The sequence below is a fragment of the Echeneis naucrates genome, chromosome 13, assembly GCF_900963305.1.
Source record: "Echeneis naucrates chromosome 13, fEcheNa1.1, whole genome shotgun sequence".
NCBI classification, from domain to species: Eukaryota; Metazoa; Chordata; class Actinopteri; order Carangiformes; family Echeneidae; genus Echeneis; species Echeneis naucrates.
This window is the reverse complement of record NC_042523.1, coordinates 17,635,353-17,657,256: the sequence shown is the minus strand read 5'-3', so window position 1 is coordinate 17,657,256 and position 21,904 is coordinate 17,635,353. Positions and strand designations below refer to the sequence as shown.

The 21,904-nt window shown below is 40.5% G+C and overlaps 2 protein-coding genes across 2 annotated transcripts in view; both read right to left on the bottom strand.

Annotated features, from left to right (window-relative positions):
• Positions 1 to 649: 649 nt before the first annotated feature.
• On the bottom strand, positions 650 to 9,378 carry LOC115053563 (NACHT and WD repeat domain-containing protein 2). Its single transcript, XM_029518379.1, has 10 exons — positions 9,135 to 9,378; positions 8,962 to 9,050; positions 7,913 to 8,020; positions 7,618 to 7,815; positions 6,969 to 7,107; positions 6,758 to 6,897; positions 6,008 to 6,331; positions 5,694 to 5,795; positions 4,841 to 5,573; positions 650 to 4,257 (listed from the first exon to the last, which is right to left on the bottom strand). The coding sequence occupies exons 1-10, from the start codon at positions 9,226 to 9,228 to the stop codon at positions 1,121 to 1,123; spliced, it is 5,064 nt and encodes a 1,687-aa protein (XP_029374239.1). The 5' UTR covers positions 9,229 to 9,378; the 3' UTR covers positions 650 to 1,120.
• A 2,913-nt stretch (positions 9,379 to 12,291) lies between these two features.
• fchsd2 (FCH and double SH3 domains 2) overlaps positions 12,292 to 21,904 on the bottom strand; it is a 47,033-nt gene continuing 37,420 nt past the window's right edge. The window contains exons 15-21 of the mRNA XM_029517247.1: positions 16,449 to 16,583; positions 16,035 to 16,118; positions 15,764 to 15,941; positions 14,544 to 14,764; positions 13,624 to 13,816; positions 13,454 to 13,548; positions 12,292 to 12,908 (exon numbers count right to left, since the gene is read on the bottom strand). Of these exons, the coding sequence (XP_029373107.1) occupies positions 12,816 to 12,908; positions 13,454 to 13,548; positions 13,624 to 13,816; positions 14,544 to 14,764; positions 15,764 to 15,941; positions 16,035 to 16,118; positions 16,449 to 16,583 (999 nt within the window). The 3' untranslated portion in view covers positions 12,292 to 12,815. The remainder of the gene's footprint in view (positions 12,909 to 13,453; positions 13,549 to 13,623; positions 13,817 to 14,543; positions 14,765 to 15,763; positions 15,942 to 16,034; positions 16,119 to 16,448; positions 16,584 to 21,904) is intronic.

The following is a 21,904-nucleotide window of genomic DNA, read 5'->3' as shown; positions in this document are numbered from 1 at the left end:
GCCTTCAGGGGCTGTCGGAAGTATCGTGACCGTCAAATGTTCAGCCGCTCATTCTGTGAGTGCAGAATATTGTGGCCAGTTAAAGTATCAAGTAGGTTATAGTGTTTACAGAAGTTGGCGTTTGGGCAAAGGCAAAAAAAGCACAACTTCTTTGGGGTGTGGACAGAAGTGACCAAATTTCTACGGTACTTGAAGGGAGCATGAGAGATTAATCTCAATTATTTTCTGTTACGCCCCCTAGAAAGAAGAAAATACCCCCCACATACACACTCTCCGAAGAAACTATACATAATGTCATTTGTCTACAAAAATGTTATAAATACATCTCTGCATAACATTGTATTCTTATTATCATAAGAATAGTAACACACACACACACACACACACACACACACACACACACACACACACACACACACACACACACACACACACGTCATACGTGTCAGTTTCGTTTAGTTTGTTTTGGTATCTGCAATACCAAAAAAAAAAAAAAAAGCTGACTCAACAGTTAAAGCTTGTGATTGAGAGTTTGAACCGTTCACAGACAGGATAGTCTGCAGTAGTCCAGACTACAAGGCATATTTACTGATATGAAACGTGATGTTTTGGTGCCACTGACTTATGATATAGAAAACACAGCCACAAATAAGAAATAAAATAAGATTTTATTTCAAAGACATCATGAAAAGATGGCCTTTGTGTCAAAGACTCATTAAGATGCAAACGATATTAGAACCAAACAAACTGGTCAGATATTAGTCTTTGTTTCGCAGAAATGAAACTAAAGTGTTTGAAAGCTGCTAAGGTGTACAGTAGTGTCATCAAAATATTTCATCTCTGACTCATTGAAACTAAAATGAAAATAAATAGGTGCAGTTATATTTAGATACAGTAGGTGTTGTCTTGTTGAGAATTCATCACGTGAATGTGGGAATTGCAGGAAACAAAGAACACTCTTAATATGCAATTTCATCATCTCTGCTTTTTAGCACAATCTTTCCAAATCAAATCAAACACGATTTTTTTATATAGCGCCAAATCATAACAAAGTTACATCAAGGCACTTTCCATATAGAGCAGACCAGACCGAACCTTTTCCAATAATATGGACTACTACTTAAGACCATGTAATATTGGGGGTTGGTAGAGCTAACCATCTGGATGGTGCTCTTTCAAAGGGACATTGTTTTTCTCTGCATCTGGCCACATCTTCCCTGTTCAGCATGATCTCTGAAACAGAATACACACCCACAGATCCGTCCTCAAAACCCACAAACACACACTGCTGCTTACACACAGCCAGAGTCAACGGATTCTTGGACAGACACACGCTGCCTAATTTTTCTCCATCGCTGAGGCGCACAACTGTGAGGACGTGTGTCACAAGCAGGTCGCAAGCACAGAGTTTCTCCAAGCTGAGGTAGGCGGCAAAATGTCCAGTTTTGTCCAAGCAGGCTTTAATAACAGGACCCTCAGCTTTAAATGAGAACAGCCTGATCTGAGACAGGTCCAAGAGGTTGATGGTGTCATTGTCTGTGGACAGCAGTGCATAGTTGCCATTGGAGGACATTTGGAAGACTTGTAGCTGACACTGAAAGGACTGCGGCAGCTGAAAGTGCCTGCACACAGTCTCCTCTGTTACCTTCCAGGTGTACATGGCTCCGGATGACGTCATCACCATCACGAAGTCTGGGTGCTCTGACAGTGCGTGGAAAGCGACAACTTGCTCAGAGGCTTCCACGCAGGAAAATCGCTTGCTGATGGAGCCTGACCACAGACTAGCAGCTATTAGGTCACCATGACGACAGCCAATCAGGAAGGTGCTCTCAGGTGACACCACGGCGTTAGAGAGGTACAGGTGTATGCTGCATATGACACTCCCATTTGCCAACTTCCACACCCGAGACAATCCTGCCCTGGAAATACTCACCCCAAAGTTACCGTTAGGGGTGATTAAGATGTCAATAGCTCTGGTGCCTTTGATACGCAGGATATTCTGACATGTTTCTGTCAGCCAGACGTAAACGTCCCCTGCTGATAGTGTGAGAAGGTGGATGTCATTTGGAGAAAGGCACAGTTTTTGCACAGGACCATGATGCAGGAAGGCTGCACATGGAAAGCCTGTTTCTAAACTCCATCTCCACACCGTCTCTGATCCGTCTGAGGTGTAGAACCACTCCCCCGTCCGTTCGAACACCACTTCCTTCACTGCACATCCTGTTTTCGGAGCTGAACCTGCAGAGTCGATCATGCCACAATCCCACACTGTCAGGCAGCCGTCACGTGTGACACAAACCACATCTGAAGCCATTTTGAGGAGTGCGTGAGGCTGCGTGTTTGCTTCTAGGTAGAGGACACACTCCCCCGTGTCAACCCTCCACACTAATATGAAGGCACAGGCATCTAGCAAAGCAAGGAAATGGTGGCCATCTTGGGAGAGCACAGCCTGGATGAAAGTTCTTCCTCTTGGAGCCAGGAAGTGGTCTGACAGCTCCCACTCACTTGTATCCCAGAGTATAACCTGATTAGACTGACACACAAGTAGCAATTGAATTTCTTTTGAGTAATCTGTATTGAGGATGTTTTTGGACTCAACTACAGTGAGTCTTTCTTTTACAAGTCTGGGTTGCGTTTTGGTTGCAATACTCCATACGGTCAGATTCCCACTGCTGTCTACACAGACCATCTCCCTCTTGTCTTCACAGAGGATTATTGATGTGACTGCACTGTGCTTTAAGTTTGTGCAGGTGCCAACCAGTCGCCTGGAGTCTGTGTCAAATATGAATACAGTGCCTTCGTCCTGCCCACAGTAAATGTAAACGCCATTAGAGGAACAAACTACGCAGGTCACAGAGCTCTGACACTCGAACTGCATCAGGATCTCACTGGAGACTGTGAACAAGCTCACAAAACTCTTGCCTTCCAACCACATAAATAACTTTTTCTGACATCCAACAAACCCTCGAATTTTGTTTGGTGCTCTTTGGTTCGTTTTGAAGGGGTCTTTGAGCTCTAGAAACATCTCTGGGCCTGTGACATCCCACAACAAGAGCTTGTTGCAGTGCGTGGAAAGGAGCAGAAAATGATTGCTACTCTTCACTCCTGCAAACTTCAGCTCCTTCTGCTCACAGCTCCCTGACACTTTGGCTACACCACATCCAGGACTCTTCCAGATCCAAGCAGAGCCATCATCCATGACCTCTGCCACAATCCCACAGTCTGTGGCAGATGCCTCTGCTACAGACACATGCTTGCTTTTGCTGTCACACTTTAAATGATGAATGGGAGGAACAGAGGAAGGAGAAGAACAAAGCAATACTCCTAATCCATTTGCTCTTTTTCTCCTCCTCTGTCTGATCTCTCTCACGTAACCTTTGAGTGCAGGAAATACGTCCAGATAAAGGATAAGGCCAGATTCCATCACAATGGGCAGCTGCAGAGGTGTGTGCTGCAGTAAGCAAGCAGATAACTTCAATATGCTTGCCAGGAGTAGCCTCTCTCTTAAAAATGTAAACTTTGATGACCCTTGGCCAACTTCCAACATGGCTATCAGATCACCCAGAAGATCAGCTTGAACCATCGCCTGGTGAAACTCAAATGACATTAACAGCCCACACTCCAACTCCTCCCACTTCTCACTTTGTTGTACATGATATGGCAATTCTACGATATTTCTCAAATTAAGCCGACCTGCATCTTGGAACAAAGATGTGAAGAGAAATGGCTTGCTGGATGGCTGCCTGTCTGTGCAAATTTTTGTTTGGCCAGCGTCCCTGTTTGGTCCTGGTTTCCGGTTAACAAGAAATGGTTTGGTATTCCCACAAGCCCCCTGGCCACTGAAATAATCTGCCATCTCTGAATGAATCTCCTTCCTCATCTCATGAGTGCCTAAATACCTCTTAGCCACCACCAGCTTGAAATGCCTGCTCATCCAGAACAAAACACGCAACCCCGCAAACGTCCCTCTGATTAGAAAGGTTCTCAAATCCAACAGTAGTCTCTCCACCTCGACTTGCGGCACCCTCAGAGTGGAGGAAGGGCTATCACCCTGTTGGACATACTCGGACAGCACCTTGTAATTTCTGGACAGGAGATCAGCGAGCTCAGCCTCAGTGAGTCCTGTCCTGGAGAGAGAGAGGAAGGAGACAGCACGAGCCACAATGGAGGAGCCGTGTTTCTGCTCAAGGTGATCCAGGAGTGCAGAAATGGAGGCATGGACGCCACTGGGGAGAGATGACTCAGTCACATCTGAATCTGATGATGGTAAGAAAGAAAGAGGGACAACGTTTTAAAGCGTCAGTCTGGAGATTTTTCAGGTTTCACAAATTCCATGAAGTTTCCAAAATGAAACGTTGTAGCGTATTCCCCTGACCTGCAGAACGCTATCGTTTGTCCAAAAACAAATCAACTGCTCACACGTTGTTGCACCAACAGGATGAAAATAAAAGATTAGCAGTTCAGTGGTAACCCTGTATGGACTGTACTGTACAACCCTATATAACTTTTCTGGTTTGTCTTTAGACAGAAGAATACTAAGTCAAGCTGAGCATACAGATGGACCATAGGTTTCTCAGTCTCAGCCAGTTTCATATGTTTTTTTGAAAATAGTCCCCTAAATCCTCTAATTCAGCACTTACTTCAGCCTGGAGTTTCAGCATTTGCTGTCCCCAACTCAGAAACGATTTACTCTTTTTTTAACGTCATGTGAACATATTAAGCGAGAGAATAATGTAATCTGTGGTGTTTTCATGGGATTTATTGACTATGAGAAAAATACAAAATCATAAATGAAATCTGTTTTAATAAGCTGTATTTTTGTTTACTGTATCAGTCTTACCGGAGTACCAGAGTGAGGTATGCACGTGTAGCAGTCGAGCATAGAGAGTCAGACAACAGGAAGCCAATGCCTGGTTCACCAGAGCCTGCTGTCCTGATGTCACTGTCCTTCCTGAACTCATCAGCAGTGATGCCAACATCTTCACACACTCTTTCCTGTTTGCCACTCCCAACTGTACAAGGATAAATCCCCACTCCTTATCGCTCTCTGATAGACAGTGGGGTGGACTGCATTTTGGGTATTGTAGTTTGATAGCCTGCAGGACACGTGCTTGGCTGGAGGAGACTGCGAGGATTAGTTTTACACTGGGAGGGAGAGGAGATGGGAGGCTCTCAACAATCTGAGGAAAAATAAAGTCATTTTTGAAATGATCAAAGCCGTCAAGGATTAGAACCAGTGGCTGTTTGGGAGAAGGCAGAAGGGAGAGGAGAGAGGAGAAATGTTCCTTAAGCTCAGACAGACTGATCTGAGGTCCTGTGGGATGTGGGCATTGTTTGGTAACAAGGTCAATATTAGAATCACGTTTGTTGTCTCTGCAGTTTGTGGTGCAACAAAGATCCTCCTGGTCCTGGCCAAGGTCAAAACTGGGTTGCTGCTTGGGAGAGTCCCTTTGATATCTACTGGCTATTTGATTACACAGGCTGGACAACAGGTGCTTTGAGGACAGACCCTGTTGCAGCTTGCAAAAATAAGGGATCACTACAGGATCGCTTTCTGGTAGCCACAACTTAATCTGTGGAGACAGACATTAATACAATTTAAACTGAAAGATCATTAAAAAACAAGCCAAAGCAATAGAAGGAAATGCCATTTTAATAGAATTAAATAAGAAATGTCGCTATAGTTCACTTACCTGTCGAGCACAGTGTGCAAGCAGCACTGACTTCCCTGTGCACGGCCCTCCTGTCACCAAAAGCAGGCAGTGTTTGTCTCTATCCCTTACATAGGCTCTGATCTGACGTCAAAGAAAGAAAACTTCAGTGACTGTGACACAAATAATTAAAAATAATATTACATATATAATAAACTGAGTTTTGTACAAATTCCACAACATAAAAATATAGAAAGTATAAAAGTTATTGGTCAGTTAATAAAATTCAGTCAAATAAATATTAAAAACATTTTAATCCTGTGCATTTTGTCTGAAGACACCAACTTCATCTTAACCTCTTGCTCTTCTGGTTGAATGACAACATAGAGTCGGGACAGAGCGTCACACAGCTCGCCCTGATCAGTCTGAAACTCCTCTCTGGTATCGAACATGCTGAAGCGGTCAATCAGCCCAACAAGGTCAGAGTAAACCTGCTGACACAGAGACTTAGCGTAGCTCCGCCTCCTGGCTGTGGTGTAACCATGGCGATGGTCACACTCTGTGGTGGAGGTGTAGACTACAAGTCGACGAGAAGTGATAAGACTGGGGAGGAAGTCGTCACAGAGCTCTGAGAGTAGCTGTGCATCAGTGAGTTCTGTCTTTAGGTCAGAGATCGCAGCCTTAAAGGACAAGAGGTGGAAACAAAGTTGTTCACTTTGGTACGATCTGCATCTGAAGTAAATAAAAATTAATTCACTATTGAACTACAAACATATTCTTTGTTCCTAAAAAAATCAAAACTATTTGAGCCAAAAACTGGTTATTGAGAGCTAGAGAGAGCTATATTGTATTCAATGTGGGACCAGTAAAGGCAAACCTCAGCTATCCACTTCTGTAGCCTTTAAAATCTCCAAGTGATTGACCTGAAGTCTGTGAGTGACGGGCAGGAAGGCAAGGCGATCAAATTTATTTCAGTCATTCATAGCCAGGAAAAGAAAATGGACTTTTATTCATGATAGGTACTAACCCATACGTGCCCCTTGAATGGGTGGTCATCCCGTAACAAATAAATAGAAGCTCATGAGAAAATGGTCGATGACTTTTACCTCCTGCAGCTGTAAACTCATCTGTCTTCTCTCTCTCTCTCCTTTCGCATTGATGACCTTGTGGACGTAGACCAGGCAGCGTCTGATGATGTCATCATCGGGACGGTTGTCCAGAGCAAATCGCAGATCTGTGTCGAGGGCTGGAGAGGACAGTACGCTGAATTAAACCCACAAGCGCACAGAGAAACAAGACCCACAGAGTATTTCTCACCTGATCTATAGTAATGTTGGGCTCGCTCTGCCGACATTTGTCCATTGTGGACACACAGATTTACAATCGTCTGAATTATCTTCCTAAGCTCTTCTTCCTTAGCCTGAATCCGGCTGTTGTCTTCTTCATTATCCTCTTTCTGTTCAACAAAAGACAGATACTTTCAGAAAGCGACACCACAGACTAAATGAGTTGTATTTTGTCATTAATTAGAAATATTATTTATCCAGTTAAATACAAAAACACATTTTCACTAAAATATAATCACTTGCCCAAAAATACAGATTTATCTGATAAACAGATTACTGAGAAAGGACTAAAATCAACATCATCGAGGCTTCAGACTATTAAATGATATATCCACATTAAGATAATCAGGAATGTCATTTTAAAAGCTCTAATTTGGGAAGGAAATTGAATCAAACTTTTTGTGGTTGTTTATTCTTTATTAATAAAAAAATCTGTCACTACTGATGAAACATATATTTATTCAGATTTAAATTGTGGCTGTAATAGGAGCTAAGTCTGAACTGAATTGTGTTTGCTTAATCAGATAAATTAAGTCATAAATTAAAGATAAAATCATGATAAATTAAATTAATCAAGTGTAATTCAGCAGTAAATGAATAAATGCTAAGTTGCTGATTACCTTAGCAGAGCAGGCGAATGCGAGGGGAGGCCTCAGGCGGTAGGAGGGAGGGATGCTGTTCTCGTCCCTTTGGTAAAGCCTCTCCAGCTGCTGGGTGCTGACGCCTGCCTGTTGGCCCTCCTGCAGCAGCAGCTGGAAGGTTGCCACCTCCACCTGGAGGGGCAGACTGGCTGGTCCATACTGATGTCCTACCAGGGCCTGCAGTGTCGCCATGTAGCCACAGAGAGAGCGTCAGTATTAATAAAAATGACGACAACAACAACAGCAACAAAAGATTTTCTGGTGATTTATCTACCAGTAAAAAGGGTCCAGCTGAGCTCTCTCTGCATTCTTTAATCAGCTGCTGTCTGGTGTGTTCATCTGGCCAGCGACTGGGATCACTGGACTCATATGGATCTATTACCTGTTCACAACAACAATGGTTAACAGAGCAACTTGAGGGGAGATGGCAGGTAATTCAGTTTATGAAAAGTGAGGTGTAATAACAACTGGCCCTGCAGTGGCTAAATAATACATCATGTTCCAGCTTACACATGCTTCTGAATAAAGTTGGCGCAGTGTGGTGACTGAAATGCCCTGAGGGGATCTGACACCCTCACAAAAATATGAACACAAACTACAACACTGTGCATCATCACAACACTGCTGCTCTTTTTTTTTTTTTTTTGTCCAATTAAGCAGGCAAATGTAATGGGAATTGACTGCAATCCCAGTTACACCCATGACAGCACATCGGTGCAATATCTCTGTTATGGCTAATTTAAATTATTTTCTTCTAGAATAGCAAGAGAAAATTCTTTCTTTTCCCCCTTTGCCTTCAGTTTGATTTGATTTTGACTATTGCCAGGGAAAAAGCGCAATTTCAATGTTTGATTTTGTATTTGGCATTTTATAAATACAAAAGCTGAACAATTTATGTAATCTATGGATTTAAAAGTTAAGATGAAATTTAGATGACACAAACACACACTATTGATTTACGTTGCTCCTTTCAGAGAAAGGCGTAATATAAATTTCAGTGGATCTTCTGGTTGAAAGAACAAAGGCACCCTGCTGGTGTCTTTGTTCTTCCAAACTAAAAAAATAATAAAAGAAAGTGAAGTTGGTTCCTCCAGCAGGCCACAGCTAACTGCTCCCTTTCCTTCTAAAAGCTATTACTCGTTTGAGTGGTTATGACAAAACAGTATTGTTTTTTAATGTAACAACATAAAAAGTGCATATCGCCTCATCTTGTTTATGTTTATTATGATAAAGCCAGAGATTATAAAACATAAAATAAAGTAGTACATCCCTGCCAAGCACAGCAACAAAAATACTAAAGTGAACAGTGGAGTGTGTACTCACTGTGAAATCCAATCCCACTGTGTTTCTGCACTGCTCTCTAAGTTTGGGGAAAACACTCTCTCTCAGAGCTCTGCGCTCTTCAACGCTGTCTGTACAGAGCGCAAACAAATACGACACATCACCAACAACTGAATAGACATGACTGAAAGACATACGCATCTACATCTACATACCATCCGGGTTAGAGCACAGATAGAGTTTCACACAGGATGAGCGGCAGGTGGCATCTGCAGGGGCCCAATCCATTCGTATTCCCATGGGGCTCATGTAAACATCAACTGCTGCTGGTAAAAAAAAAAAAATTTATCTAAAAGTTAGTGTGGCGCTGTCGTTGGTCCAAATTAAGTTGGGTTGCTACTTTCCCTCCGCGATGTTTCTCTTTTCCCTTCTGCTCCACTCAGGAAATCCTCCCTTCAGTTGTTTGTAGTGTGTTATCATGATCACACCCACTCCCAGTGACTGGCACATCTATGTAACACACACACACACACACACACACACACACGTACATATACATGTAGCTGACACATGACTGAAGTTTGTACAACAGGTGTTTACAAACACACACATAACCACTGAGAAGAACAGAAATAGCAGGAAAAAAAAAAAAACAAACAAAAAACAACAACCCTGAATGACCCATAAACAACTTATCATGTTTTTTTTATTAATTAACATTTGTACACAATAAATACAAACTTAGTTTTTTGTACAGCCAATAATAATATGCAGAAAGACTTTTGCACCTGTTCTCATTATTGTCACCATGGCAACACTTTGTGAAGAGAGAGAAGGCCAGTTGTTCCACCACATCATTAATAACAGCAGCGGCGTTGCAACTGCTCCAAATTCAAGGACAAAAAATATATAGAATTATGTAATACATAAAAAAAAAAAGCAAAAACCGGCTCATACCAAAAAATTCAACACTGTTGTGGATGAGAGGGACTGTTAAAAAAGGATAAATAATGATGTTCAAATTGTCAGCTACCAACAAAAAATCCTACATTTTGACACATTGACTGTTTGAGCATTTAGGGTGGGAAGTTCTGTGGGATGCTGCTGTAAACCATAAACTTCAAAAAAAGTTTGAAAACCAGTATAAATAAGATCTCAGAGAGATCAAGGAGAGGCTGTTGTTCAAGTCGCCTTGACCACACTGTTACAAGTCAATGCCATTTCCTACAACAGCAGAAGAGCAGAGGTTTGGAGCTTAAACTTTAACTCCAGCTTCCTTATCCTTTCTTAGGTGGGAATGCTACAAAAAATGTTGTTTCTAAAAAATGATGCAAAAACTATTAAGGTTGTTTCTTTTAATATTTTCACAATTTCCGCCTTCACTTGTATCAATCGGATATTGTTTCAATCTCACCTCCACTTTATAGACCGATCAGTTTGAGCCCAAGCCTCAAGCTGTGTCCCCACATATTTCACATACTCACAATACTACATAATGTGCACTTTTTAACCAATCAATCAGGAAATACTGCAATTTTGGAGAAGAACTGATAAATGTTCATCCATTTATTATCCTATTCATATCTCTGAGCATTTAACAAAATCAGAGGCAGCTTAAAATAAATATGTAGGAAGAGAGTGGGGCACATCTTCAGAGTTGAACACAGACCAGTTAGTCAGTCAGTTTTCCTCCTCTCTCTGATAAACAATCACACGTAAAAAAAAAAACAAAAAAAAAAAAAAGAACACCACACATTTTCTCCATATTTTCATTCAAAAGACTGTAATTTTTTCTTTGTTCTTTATAAGTTAAGGAAAACACTAAATTACACAGTCCACGATTAGCTCTCCGTCTCTTTAGAAGAGCAGAGATTTAAAAATAGAAGTATCAGTCACACTGAAACAAAGAGGATCCAACACAGCATTACAATGAAAAGAATGACTCTGATTGCTGTTTGTAACTACAATGATTCAATTCAGTGAGTCATTTCTACACATCCTCCTGCTAATTGAAGGTACTGCTACTTTCAGGGGAAGGTACAAATAAATAAAAGTGCTACGTTGCCCTTTGGGTAAGAAGTTTTAAAGGTTTGATAGGTATGTAAAGGGGGAAATCTTTTTTCTTTTTCCTTGACTTTGAGTACAGACTGAATAAAAAAAAAACTAAACAAACAAAAAAAGCGATTCTTGCTGGTTCGGCCCATTCAGCACAATGTATCTATTTCATAAATCTTGGAAATATTGCGGATATGTTTATTTTTATGGAATAAAACTACCATAGTGATGTGATGGAGACACTAAAACAACAGAGAGAAAAAATATCTGTAAATGTAGCGCATCTCAGTTAAAAAAGGATATATGTTATAGGTGAATAAAATCAATGTGAGAGGAGATATGATCTGTATGGGATAAAAGTCATAGTATTCATTCTGTGATTATTAAAATCTCTTGACCCCAAATAATTTTCATTGCCTATATCATCTCAGATAAAGCTTTTCTTTTCACCGAATGGTGAATAGCAACAATTCCAGCGCCTCTGACAGCACCATCGTCCTCCTCCTGAACCAATCAGTGACATAAACACAGAACGGGTCACAGAATGAGGGAAGATATAGCAATGTGTGTGTAATATTGTGTAACCCTGCGTGTATATGATAGTTATTGATTCACACCAACTGCAAATGGACAGAACAGACATTAGAGAAGAGAGGGAGGGGAGAGAAATGAAGATAAGAGCAGAAGGAAGGATCCAGCCTCCATTTTCTCTCTTTCTGGCACTCTCCGCTCCCCTCTTACTTTTCAACTCTGCTTCATATTGTATTTACAATGCCCTTTCTGGATAAGATGAGAACTTCAACTACATATCAGACATGGCCATCCATTCAGCTGAGTTAGTCTATGTGAAACGCTGTGCATAACATTCCTATGATAACAGTAATGTACTGTACTGTACTAATACACATTGAATACGTATAATAATAAGAGCTATATATGGCCAGGGAAGGGCTGGGGAGGAGGGCACTGTCCACACATACGACCCAGTTTCTCTGTCCGTTTACTTCAACCCTGACCCCCCACTCTTAAACATGACAAACTTGGCAAGTTTTGACTAGTTCCCTTTCATTAAGCTTACTTTGTAAGGAGCTTATATAAAAATATAACATATTTAAAACTTTTTTGTATACCACCAATGATAGATTAAATCATTTACTTTACCTTTCTTTTGCTTTCTAATTGTATTTCAAGCCAAAAAATAATCAATGATTTCTTCTATTTGTTTGATACCCTCACTTTCTTTTGTTGGTGTCATGGCTCCAAGGCCTTTCTCATGCTTCATAATTATTTGTTTGCAAGTGAAAAAAAAAACCCAAACAAACCCAAAAACCTTTTATAAGCTGTAGAAAAAAGGAAACAACTGCACAAGGAAATAAAATTTGAAGTAAGCTTAAAAAGATAAAAGAAAACTTGCCAAAGCCATCATTTAGTTGTCACTCACTCCTCTCGAAAACAGCCTCCCTCCTGTGCCACTCCTTTTACTGTGCTCTGGTTTGCTGTCCAATGAGGTGAAGTTTTAAGGCGAGAATGGAAAGACGGGGGCGGCAGACAGAGATGTTGCACTTCATTAGGAAGCTACTAATGAACAGACATTAATAATGGACATTAATTCATTGGATAGTCTGCCTTTACCTCCCCTCTCTTCTCTCCCCTTCAGACTGAGGGGGAAAAAAGATGCAAAGTGGCCGGAGGGGTTGATGGGGTTCAGTTCTTTTTTCTTCACATCATTTTATTTCAGCTCACTTCAGTTCAGAGCAGTTCCGTTCCTCAGCCTTGGGATTAGTCTATCATCTGTTTTAATTTTTGGAGTCTCCTTAAACGACTACCAACTTGTCTGCCTGTCACACCAGTGTGATCTCCACCTCCTCCGTCTTGTCGCTCTTCTCCTGCTGTCTCCTGGAGTGCTGTTTAGGCGGAGGAGGAGCAGCTCGAACCTACAGCAGTGAAAAACATTAATGTCATGATTTTCCTAATTGTGTAATTTTTATATTCTGCCATATGATAAAAACACTTAACACAATAAAAGGGGTGGTTATTCTGTAATTAATACAGCGCCCTGCTTGGAAATAAAAAAAAAAAGACAAAAAAACAAGAACAACACAGCCAACAAGTGATCAAACTGTTTGTATTCTAGCTCTACAACACTAGGCTGCAAGTAATTAATACTTATAGGATGGAAAAAAGCCCAAGGTGACATTCAAATTGCTCTATTCATCTGACCAACACACACTGTATGCGTCTTGAAGTAGGGATGGTTTTATTTTGGTTTTTAACAACTTAATATTGTCTCAATTATCAAAATGGTTACATAAACAAATTTTCTGCAAGCCAATCGTAAGGTTAACACAGTACAGAGGCAATTTGGTTTGTTATATTGAAATGTCTAATTACACTACATATAATCACCACAATGCTTTTTTCCCCCCATAGCAAACAAATACGTTTTCTTGCACGCTTTTGAAAAATTTTTCATACTAACAGGTCGTAATTTTCCTGGGCCTCCTTCAGGGGTGAATCGTTGTGGTTGTGACTGAGGAAATCCTGGTGACACTGGACTCCTGCCAGAGCTCTGATCTATGAAGATAGAGATTTCTAATAAAAAGTCACAATGACCTCTCTCAACTACTTCAGCACGTTTGTGTGTCTTACTGTGAGTGGACAGCGGTCCTTTGTGTGACGAGGCAGGCAGAGGAGGCTTGTGCTCCCCGTTAAGTGCAGTGGAGGGTGAGCGTGGAAGAGGAGGCGGGGTGGAGGTCTCGGGGCTGGTGAAAGGGCTGATGGGAGGTTGGTCATATAGGGGAAGTGGTGGAAGAGAAGATGGCAACTTCAGAGATGGAGATATCTGCAGAAAGAAGCAAAGACTGGAATAAATAATTCTGCTCATTTGGCTCCTAGGGATATATTTCTGTTCACTGAGTGTGTAACTTTGAGTCTCGTGATCTGTATGGGTTTTTTTTTTTTTTTCATTTTCATAAAAATTAGCTGAAAAATGATCAAGAAATAATGTTTATTTACTAGTTTGAAGTGTGACCTCCTCCACCAACCTTTAAAGATTCTGATTATCTTTTACTGATCAAACTAAAAAAAAAAAACATGTAGAGTTGTTTTGTGTTATGACTGCAGGCTTTTAGGAAGGGAGAGGCTGTATCCTTCCTGTTGCTGAACCTCTAATAGGGGAGCGTTAAGGGCCGCAGATAAGACCTCCTTCTGTGATTGTAGTGCAGGGTTTTTATCAGGGCTCTGCAGGAACATGGCAGTTCTGATCCAGTGTTTGTGAACTCTGCCCTGTTGATAGATCAGTTGAACAACAGGCAGGAAGGGAGGGGAGAGAGGGCAGAAAGTGGCATAGTAGACTAGACTCTATTCTCGGTATTTGTGCCCTGAGGAAAAATGGATAAGGCCAGATTTCCAGCTTAGCGCAGGAATAAGGAGTCAAATGTCTTGTGTGTTACTTAAGCAAGAGTTATGCCTTCATTTTAACTCCACTTCTCTGAGTTCTCCTACTGAGTTAAATGTTGTTGCGTGTGTTATCTGTGAGATTTAGCTCCACATGCCTTGTGTTAATGTACCTGTATATCACCTTGCCCTCCCCCGCTGGTCTCCCCATTTTCAGTGAAATCTTCTACCAGTACGGAGGGGAACACGCCCACCCGCCCATTGAGCTCTCCCTCCCAGAAACCGTCGTCGGTCTGAGTGTCACGGCTCAACAAACGGATCACTGCTCCCTCTGAAAAGGAGAGCTCCTCGTCCGCCTGGCCCTCATAGTCATAAAGTGCACGGACATACACCGCTGCAGTGGAAGAGGAAAGAGAAGAGATTAGCAAGAGATACATAAAAAAATTATATTATTTCCAGGTAGTTCCTGATGATCATACATTGAACAAGACAGAAGAAGATACGTGAACTGTAATGATAACTAGATTTCAGGGTTTTCTCATGTGCCTCATCCAAGTATATTAATGTAGAGCAAACACATGGCAATACAAAGAGGGTTAGGAAAGAAGAATAATACATTTCAGTATTTTCAACAACAAAGAAGGCAATATAGTGGCACAACCCAGAAGTAATTTCACCTTCTTTTTTTCTTAGGAAGGAAACATGAAGGGAACATGAAGTTTTAATTATTTGATGTAAATCAGTCAGTCTGGCAAGCCTAGTCAATATTTCTTAAAGCATAAGCATCTTCTTCTTTTCTGTCTTAACAGTCTTCATCAGCCATCGTGAAATTAAACTATTGTGATTTTAAGCAGCACTTCGACTGCTTTTTTCCATGCTGGCGCTTTGTCAACCTTCAATATGTGTTTGGATACAACCAGAGATAAGAGTGAGGCCAGAGAGAATGAATGTTTGTGATAAAGTGCTGCTCATGCCCATTTTATTAAATTGCCCAGCAAGTCCAACTACTGATGTTTAGTAATCTTTGCTTAATTTCATACAATCGGTCTACCCTAGTCTCCTGTCAGTGAGGTAATGGAATAAGAGCAACAAGATTCAAAACTGAGAACTATAAACAAGTTAAAAAGGAAATCTGTTTCTCTTCAGCCCTTTGTTTCTTGTTCAGTAGACTACCCCTGCACTTGCTTATTACAATACATCCTAATCAGCAAACTCAGTTGGAACTCATTGGAGCAGTAAAAAGAAAAACGCCACTCTCAGTGGCCCATAATAACTTCATTAAAGGAATAATCAAATGCATTTAAAGTGGTTAGTGTGTTCACTTCAGTTCTTGGTGTGCAGGTTAATTAGTACAAAGAAAAAGCCGACTTTAGCTAATTGACAGCATGCTTACTGTTTGTGTCTCCATTGATACAGCTAGACAGCAATTCTGGCTCAGTTGAATTGGATGAGGTGTGTGATCGGGCGTCAAGTGTAGCCAAAGACTGGAGCATACTCAACAGACTGTTGGAGGTAGGGAACTGCAGGTATTTTTCTGGGACATAGCCAACATGACCCGTCTTATTGCGTGCCTGGAAAAACACATACACACAATGAAATGCAGTCACAAATTCAAAAATGCACAATCGAATGGATGAGTTAATGCTTGTTGTGCGTTTGTGCACCTTGACCCAATCCTCCATGTCTCCATCCTCTATGACTTCCAACATCTCCTGTTCATCAATAGTTAGCTCGTCTGGCTGAGAGGCCTGCACAAGAGAGGAAAGAAAGGAAAACAAAATGGGGTTTAAAAATCCCTGCATTTGCATCATCTTCAGTACGTATATTGATAACTGAAACTATATATGTAGCTATGAGATTCAGTACATGACATTCATTTACTTTACTCGTTTTTGAGACATTTATTGTGTATAGCTTGGAAAAGTTAGTGAAGAAAATTCTCTATAAACTGAAGACTCAATTCCTCATTAATAATTCATTTTAAAATGGTCATAATTTGTACTTTTTTTCTCCCCAGCTTGATTTGTTTCGAGATATATTTAGCTGTTCACGAGTTAACTCTGTGTTTGTTCACATACCTTGTATGAGTACAGGACTTTGCAGGTAAGCGGATAGTTTCTTAAGGTTCCCGAGGGACTGGAGCTGCTGTCATCAAAAACCTCCATGTTCTCTTCACACTCTTCGCCTTCCTCACGCTCCAGGTCCACTGTGCCCTTCAATAAAATAAACATTAACACAGCCAGATAAGGTCAAAACCTCTGATAACAACAAGGTCAAAAAGAAAGGCTTTATTCACAAAAAAAACTCTTCAGTAAAAAAATAAAAATACAAACAAAATGTTCCAGAATGAATGCACAAAAAGTTGTCCAAATGCAAACGTTTCCAAAATCAGATTTTGACTATATTATACCAGAAAATAAAAATACTGAAATCTTTATAGTGTGGCTACATAGTTGATTATGTGAAATTATGTGAAATTATCTGAAATATCTTCCAATTTCGACTGTAACTGCAAATTCTGTTTTTTTGGTTCCATTCATTGGTTGCCTATCCTGAACTTTTCCGTCCTCTGTGCTGGTTTCTTTACCATGCTTCCTTACCTTGTAGTCCTTTTCCTGTTGAATGTGGCGACCTACAGCTTTTAGAAACAGGTGTGAAGGGACTAATGTTTCACATGATCCAACCCCTCCCTCTTTTGTTCCATGAGAAATTCACTGGCTTATATGAAGGTCATGTGATCTAGCTGGTAGAAAGATCCATTACACACAGCAAGCTGCCTTGTCTCTAACAAAAGAGTGTGTGTGTGTGTTTGTGTGTGTGTGTGTGTGTGTACTCTATTCCTAAATCATTGTGTTTAGTCATCAGATTTCTGTTGACACAGTAAACTCTACACCCACACAGGACAAAACAGATGTGTGCTTTTGTATATGAGCTGATCTCCCATATCAGTCTCCTGGACAGAAGAATCTGTTCTCCGTGGAATTAATAACCTTCTGTTTTACTCCTAACAGGTTCATAAAAATTAACTAATTGTTGTCATAGATCTCCTCTGAGACTGACTGCCAAAAAGGAATTTGAAACACACGCTTATCTTGCTTTACAGATGTAAATGCAGGGTACATAATACATAATACATAATCACCATGGCAATGCTAAAACGCTAATGACTGGCATATATAATGTTTTCCACGCTCACCAGTTTAGTTAGTATACTATGTCACAAATTTTAATATTGCGGCCCTGGTGGCAAAGTCAGAAATACAATTTTTTTCTCTCAGGGATTTCAAAGTAGTGGATCAGGTGAAAGTGGCATGTTGTGTTTTTGGATTGTTAAGTTAAAGTATTGTACAAAGTATAGAGTGAAGTACAAAGTACAAAGTTGTGCACACAACCATTTGTGCTCTATTGCGGGAATAGGCGAACTTGATGTCCAGTTCTTAAGTTTGAGATCTGGTTGTAAGGCTGTATTTTTTGTTGTTTATGCATATTTGTTTTGTTGTGTAATCCTTGTCCACGTTACTGCACTGATTTAAAAGCACATTTCACAGTCTAATGGCCAATTTCATCCCTGAAGTAAAATGACCAGCATGTATTTCAGTAACAACCCAAAAAAAACACATCTCTCAGTGTGCGTACTAATACACATGAAATGTAGACCAATCAACCAACAAAGCAAGCAACCAGATTTTATTGGTCCTGGAGGTAATAACTGTGAAAGTGATATTATAATGAAGGTGGTGGCTGCCTAAGGGACTTTAGGGTTCAGGGCTTATTGTATTTCATCGTTGTATTAATAAAGTAGAGTCAGATGACAAAATGGCAGAGGGAGGAGCCTGCTCCAGGCTCATTGTTTTTCTTTGGAACCCTCTACAGATTAATATTTATAATACATCTTTCGTTCTATCGTTCACCATTGTTCCACTCTTAACCTTTCTGTAATCAGTAAACTACTGTTAACAATCCTTCCTACTGATATCCTCCTCCTCCATCGCGCTTCATTTCCGTTGCTGTACCTCTTTATTGCTGTGCCTGGTTTTTTCCCCCTAATGTCAATCTTTTAAGGCTCCAGTGCACTCCAATAAATTAAGGTTGTTCAACTGTTGTCAAATGCCTGAATATTTCATATAGCCTCTGATAGATTCGTCTCATAAAGAGGAATAGGACATTAAAAAATGAAGGTCAACAGATCAGGGGCGATTCTAGGATCTGACTTTTAGGGGGGCTAGGCCCCCAGGAAGCAGCTGGCCAGAGTATGCACAAAAAAAAAAAACAAAAAAATAAAAAATATTTAAAAACATATAATATGCGCCATTTTTGCACAATCTCTAAATATTAAATCTGAAACTATATGGCCGGACTATATAACACATTAAAAGGTAGTCTACAGTCACATAGCGACATTAATAACAATCATTAAAAAACTTTAACTTCCTTCTACTTATTCTTTCATATAAAAAAACACCTGTGTTTCGGCGATAGCTGTCCAGTAACTTCCGTCAGACTTTCTAACTAAAGCCAAAGACAGCTTCACACCGTCACATTTCATATCTGAATATCAAGTTTAACTCTTAGCAACTGAATAGCTAGCGCTAGCTCCTAGCGCCCGAGTTTATCGTCATCATCATGACAAGGCATTGATAAAATCGTCTTGTGGTCAAGTGTCGTTTAATAGACATCTGACAGATTATGTCAAAGTCGTAATGAATGAATGAATGAATCTTTACCTGGTTATTTGTGCTGCATTCGTGTGGATCTAACAGCTGCACCGCCTCTACAGGAGGCGCCCACTCATGCATAAGCCTTTTACCATTTCCCCCATCCTCCAAACAAATCAGTTTTGCGAACAAATGCTAAAGGATTTGAGGACTAAACGATAGGAAGGGCTTAAGACCTCCGCCAAAAAGGGCTAACTTCGCCACTGCTAACGGGGCTGCTTAAGGACCCACCGCGTTTTTCTGCCGACACATCTCAGTCTCTCTGACAGCTCACGCCATCCCGGTTATTACAATTTGGTAGGCGTTTAACGCAGCAGCCAATCAGGTGCGAGTTCCAATGTTTTCGACCAATCATAAGCGATCGTCCAAAAAGACATCACTCAGCAGTCACAATGACGTAACCTCCCTCATCCCGCCCTCGTCCCTTCGACGGGCAGTGACGTCACCCTCCTTCCCTCCGACAGCTCGCGCCATTACAGTTTGGTAGGCATTTAAGGCAGCAGCCAATCAGGTGCGAGTTCCAATGTTTTCGACCAATCATTAGCGATCGTCCAAAAAGACATCACTTTGAGGCAGTGACGTCACCCTCCCTCCTTCCCTCCGACAGCTCGCGCCATGGTTTGATGGGCATTTAAGGCAGCAGCCAATCAGGTGCGAGTTCCAATGTTTTCGACCAATCATAAGCGATCGTCCAAAAAGACATCACTTTGACGGGCAGTGACGTCACCCTCCCTCCTCAGGGAGTATAAATAGGGGCCGTGAGCTCTGTCCTCTTCATTCTCCTCTCCCTTAGCTGAGGAGAAAGCTCTGGTTCCCCGGGGGGACGCTCGGGTCCCGGCGTGTACGGACTACAGCCCTGGACCTGAGAGTCACCGACGGCTGTCTGTCGGTGAGGGACCTCCTCATCGGTAGGCTTCACTCGGTGGGGGCTTCAGTATCATACCAGGCGATCTGAGCCCGTCCTGATGCGCCGCCCAGAAGAACAAGTACAGGAGTATTTGGAAGTATCTGGGAGTGTAGCGCTCCGGCCCAGGTGCTGAGTTGAGAGACGGATAGTCTCTCTGTGTGTGTGTGTGTGTGTGTGTGTGTGTGTGTGTTTTTTTTTTTTTAGGAATAAATAAAATAAAATGAAATAAATAAATGAAATGAAATGAAATAAATAAATGAAATAAAATGAAATAAATAAATGAAATAAAATGAAATAAATACATGAAATAAAATGAAATAAATAAATGAAATAAATAAATGAAATAAAATGAAATAAAATGAAATAAATAAATGAAATAAAATGAAATAAATAAAAAATAAAAAAATAAAATGAAAAAATAAAGAATAAAAAAAAAACAATAAAATGAAAAAATAAAAAAAATTAAATGAAAAAATAAATAAAATAAAATGAAAAAAATAAAAAATAAAAAAAAGAAAAGAAAATGAAAAAAAGAAAAGAAAAGAAAAAATAAAATGAAATAATAAATAAATAAAAAGAAAAAAAATGAAAAAAATGAAAAAATTAAAAAGAAAAGAAAAGAAAAAAAGAAAATTTAAAAAGAACATGTAAAAAAAAATGTAATTGAAAAAAAAAAAAAAAAGGGGGCATTTTGGCGGTGTAGTGGTTAGCGCTGTTGCTGTCACCCCACAATAAGAAGGTTTGGTTCCTGGCCTGGGGCCTTTCTGTGCGGAGTTTGCGTGTTCTCCATCATGTCACTCGTGTGTTAAGAATTTAGAAATGTAAATGTTGGATTGCAAGTTTGTACACAGTGATCAAATGTAAATCTGATTGAGTTGGTGGCTGTTTTGTCTTTGGAGATTTATGTATGTTCGACAGTAAGTTCGTGCAGTTTTTCCACAGTCCCCCCATGACTGTCACCTCCACATCCAATTATACTTCAGCATTATCACTCTGACGCTGCTCTCTCCTCACCTCTCCTCCACATCACACCACCTCACACCTGCTTTCACAAGTAACTCTCTCCTTCTTTCCATCACATTTCAGTAATTGTCACGCTACCACTCCCTGTCCCTCTTACCGCACAACTCCTACCATACCTACTTCTCCTTCCATTTGTCTTCCTACATTGCTCTCTCTCTCACTCGACAGACTTTCTTTCCCTCTGGTGTTAGCTGCCAGCTGCAATATCATGTGAGCAGAATGCCAAGTGCTTCCAGTGTACAAGACTGAGTATGTTTAGTGCTGTAGATAGACACACACCCAAAGATAAACTTCTAGTCAATGACACAGAGACGGAAAAACACAAATGCATGCAACATTCATAAATACCTATATTTTTAAACCTTACACTTAGTTTAATAAATAATAAAACATTCTAAGATGTCTACTTATTCACTTTCTTGGCAAGCAGCTGAATGAAGGGACCCTTACGTCTCTGCAATAAATGTGAAACTACAACTGGCAGCCAGCTTTCTTAATTTAGAAGAAAGACTGGAAATAAGATGCATAGCTGTCCTGTCATTGTGCCAGGGAAGTGAATCTGCCAAGCCCCCATTTTAAGACATTATATTACATATATTTTTTATTTAATGCACAGAAAATATTAGTGAATCTTTTTCACAAAGATTAGAATGCTATGATAGTTTCAGCAAGAAAACACCTACTAAACATGTCAAAATACTTGTTTAAGGTGAAATGCTATTTACAATCGTAAAGATTTAACTACTGCTACAGCCAGTAATGAGGGAAGGCGGCTATGATACTACCTGGAGCTCACTCACACTCATAAGACCAAAGGTCCCTTCAGACATCAGATCTGTACTCAGTCTAAGTAGAAACTCAAAACTTGAAAGTTGAGAGCAGACTGCAT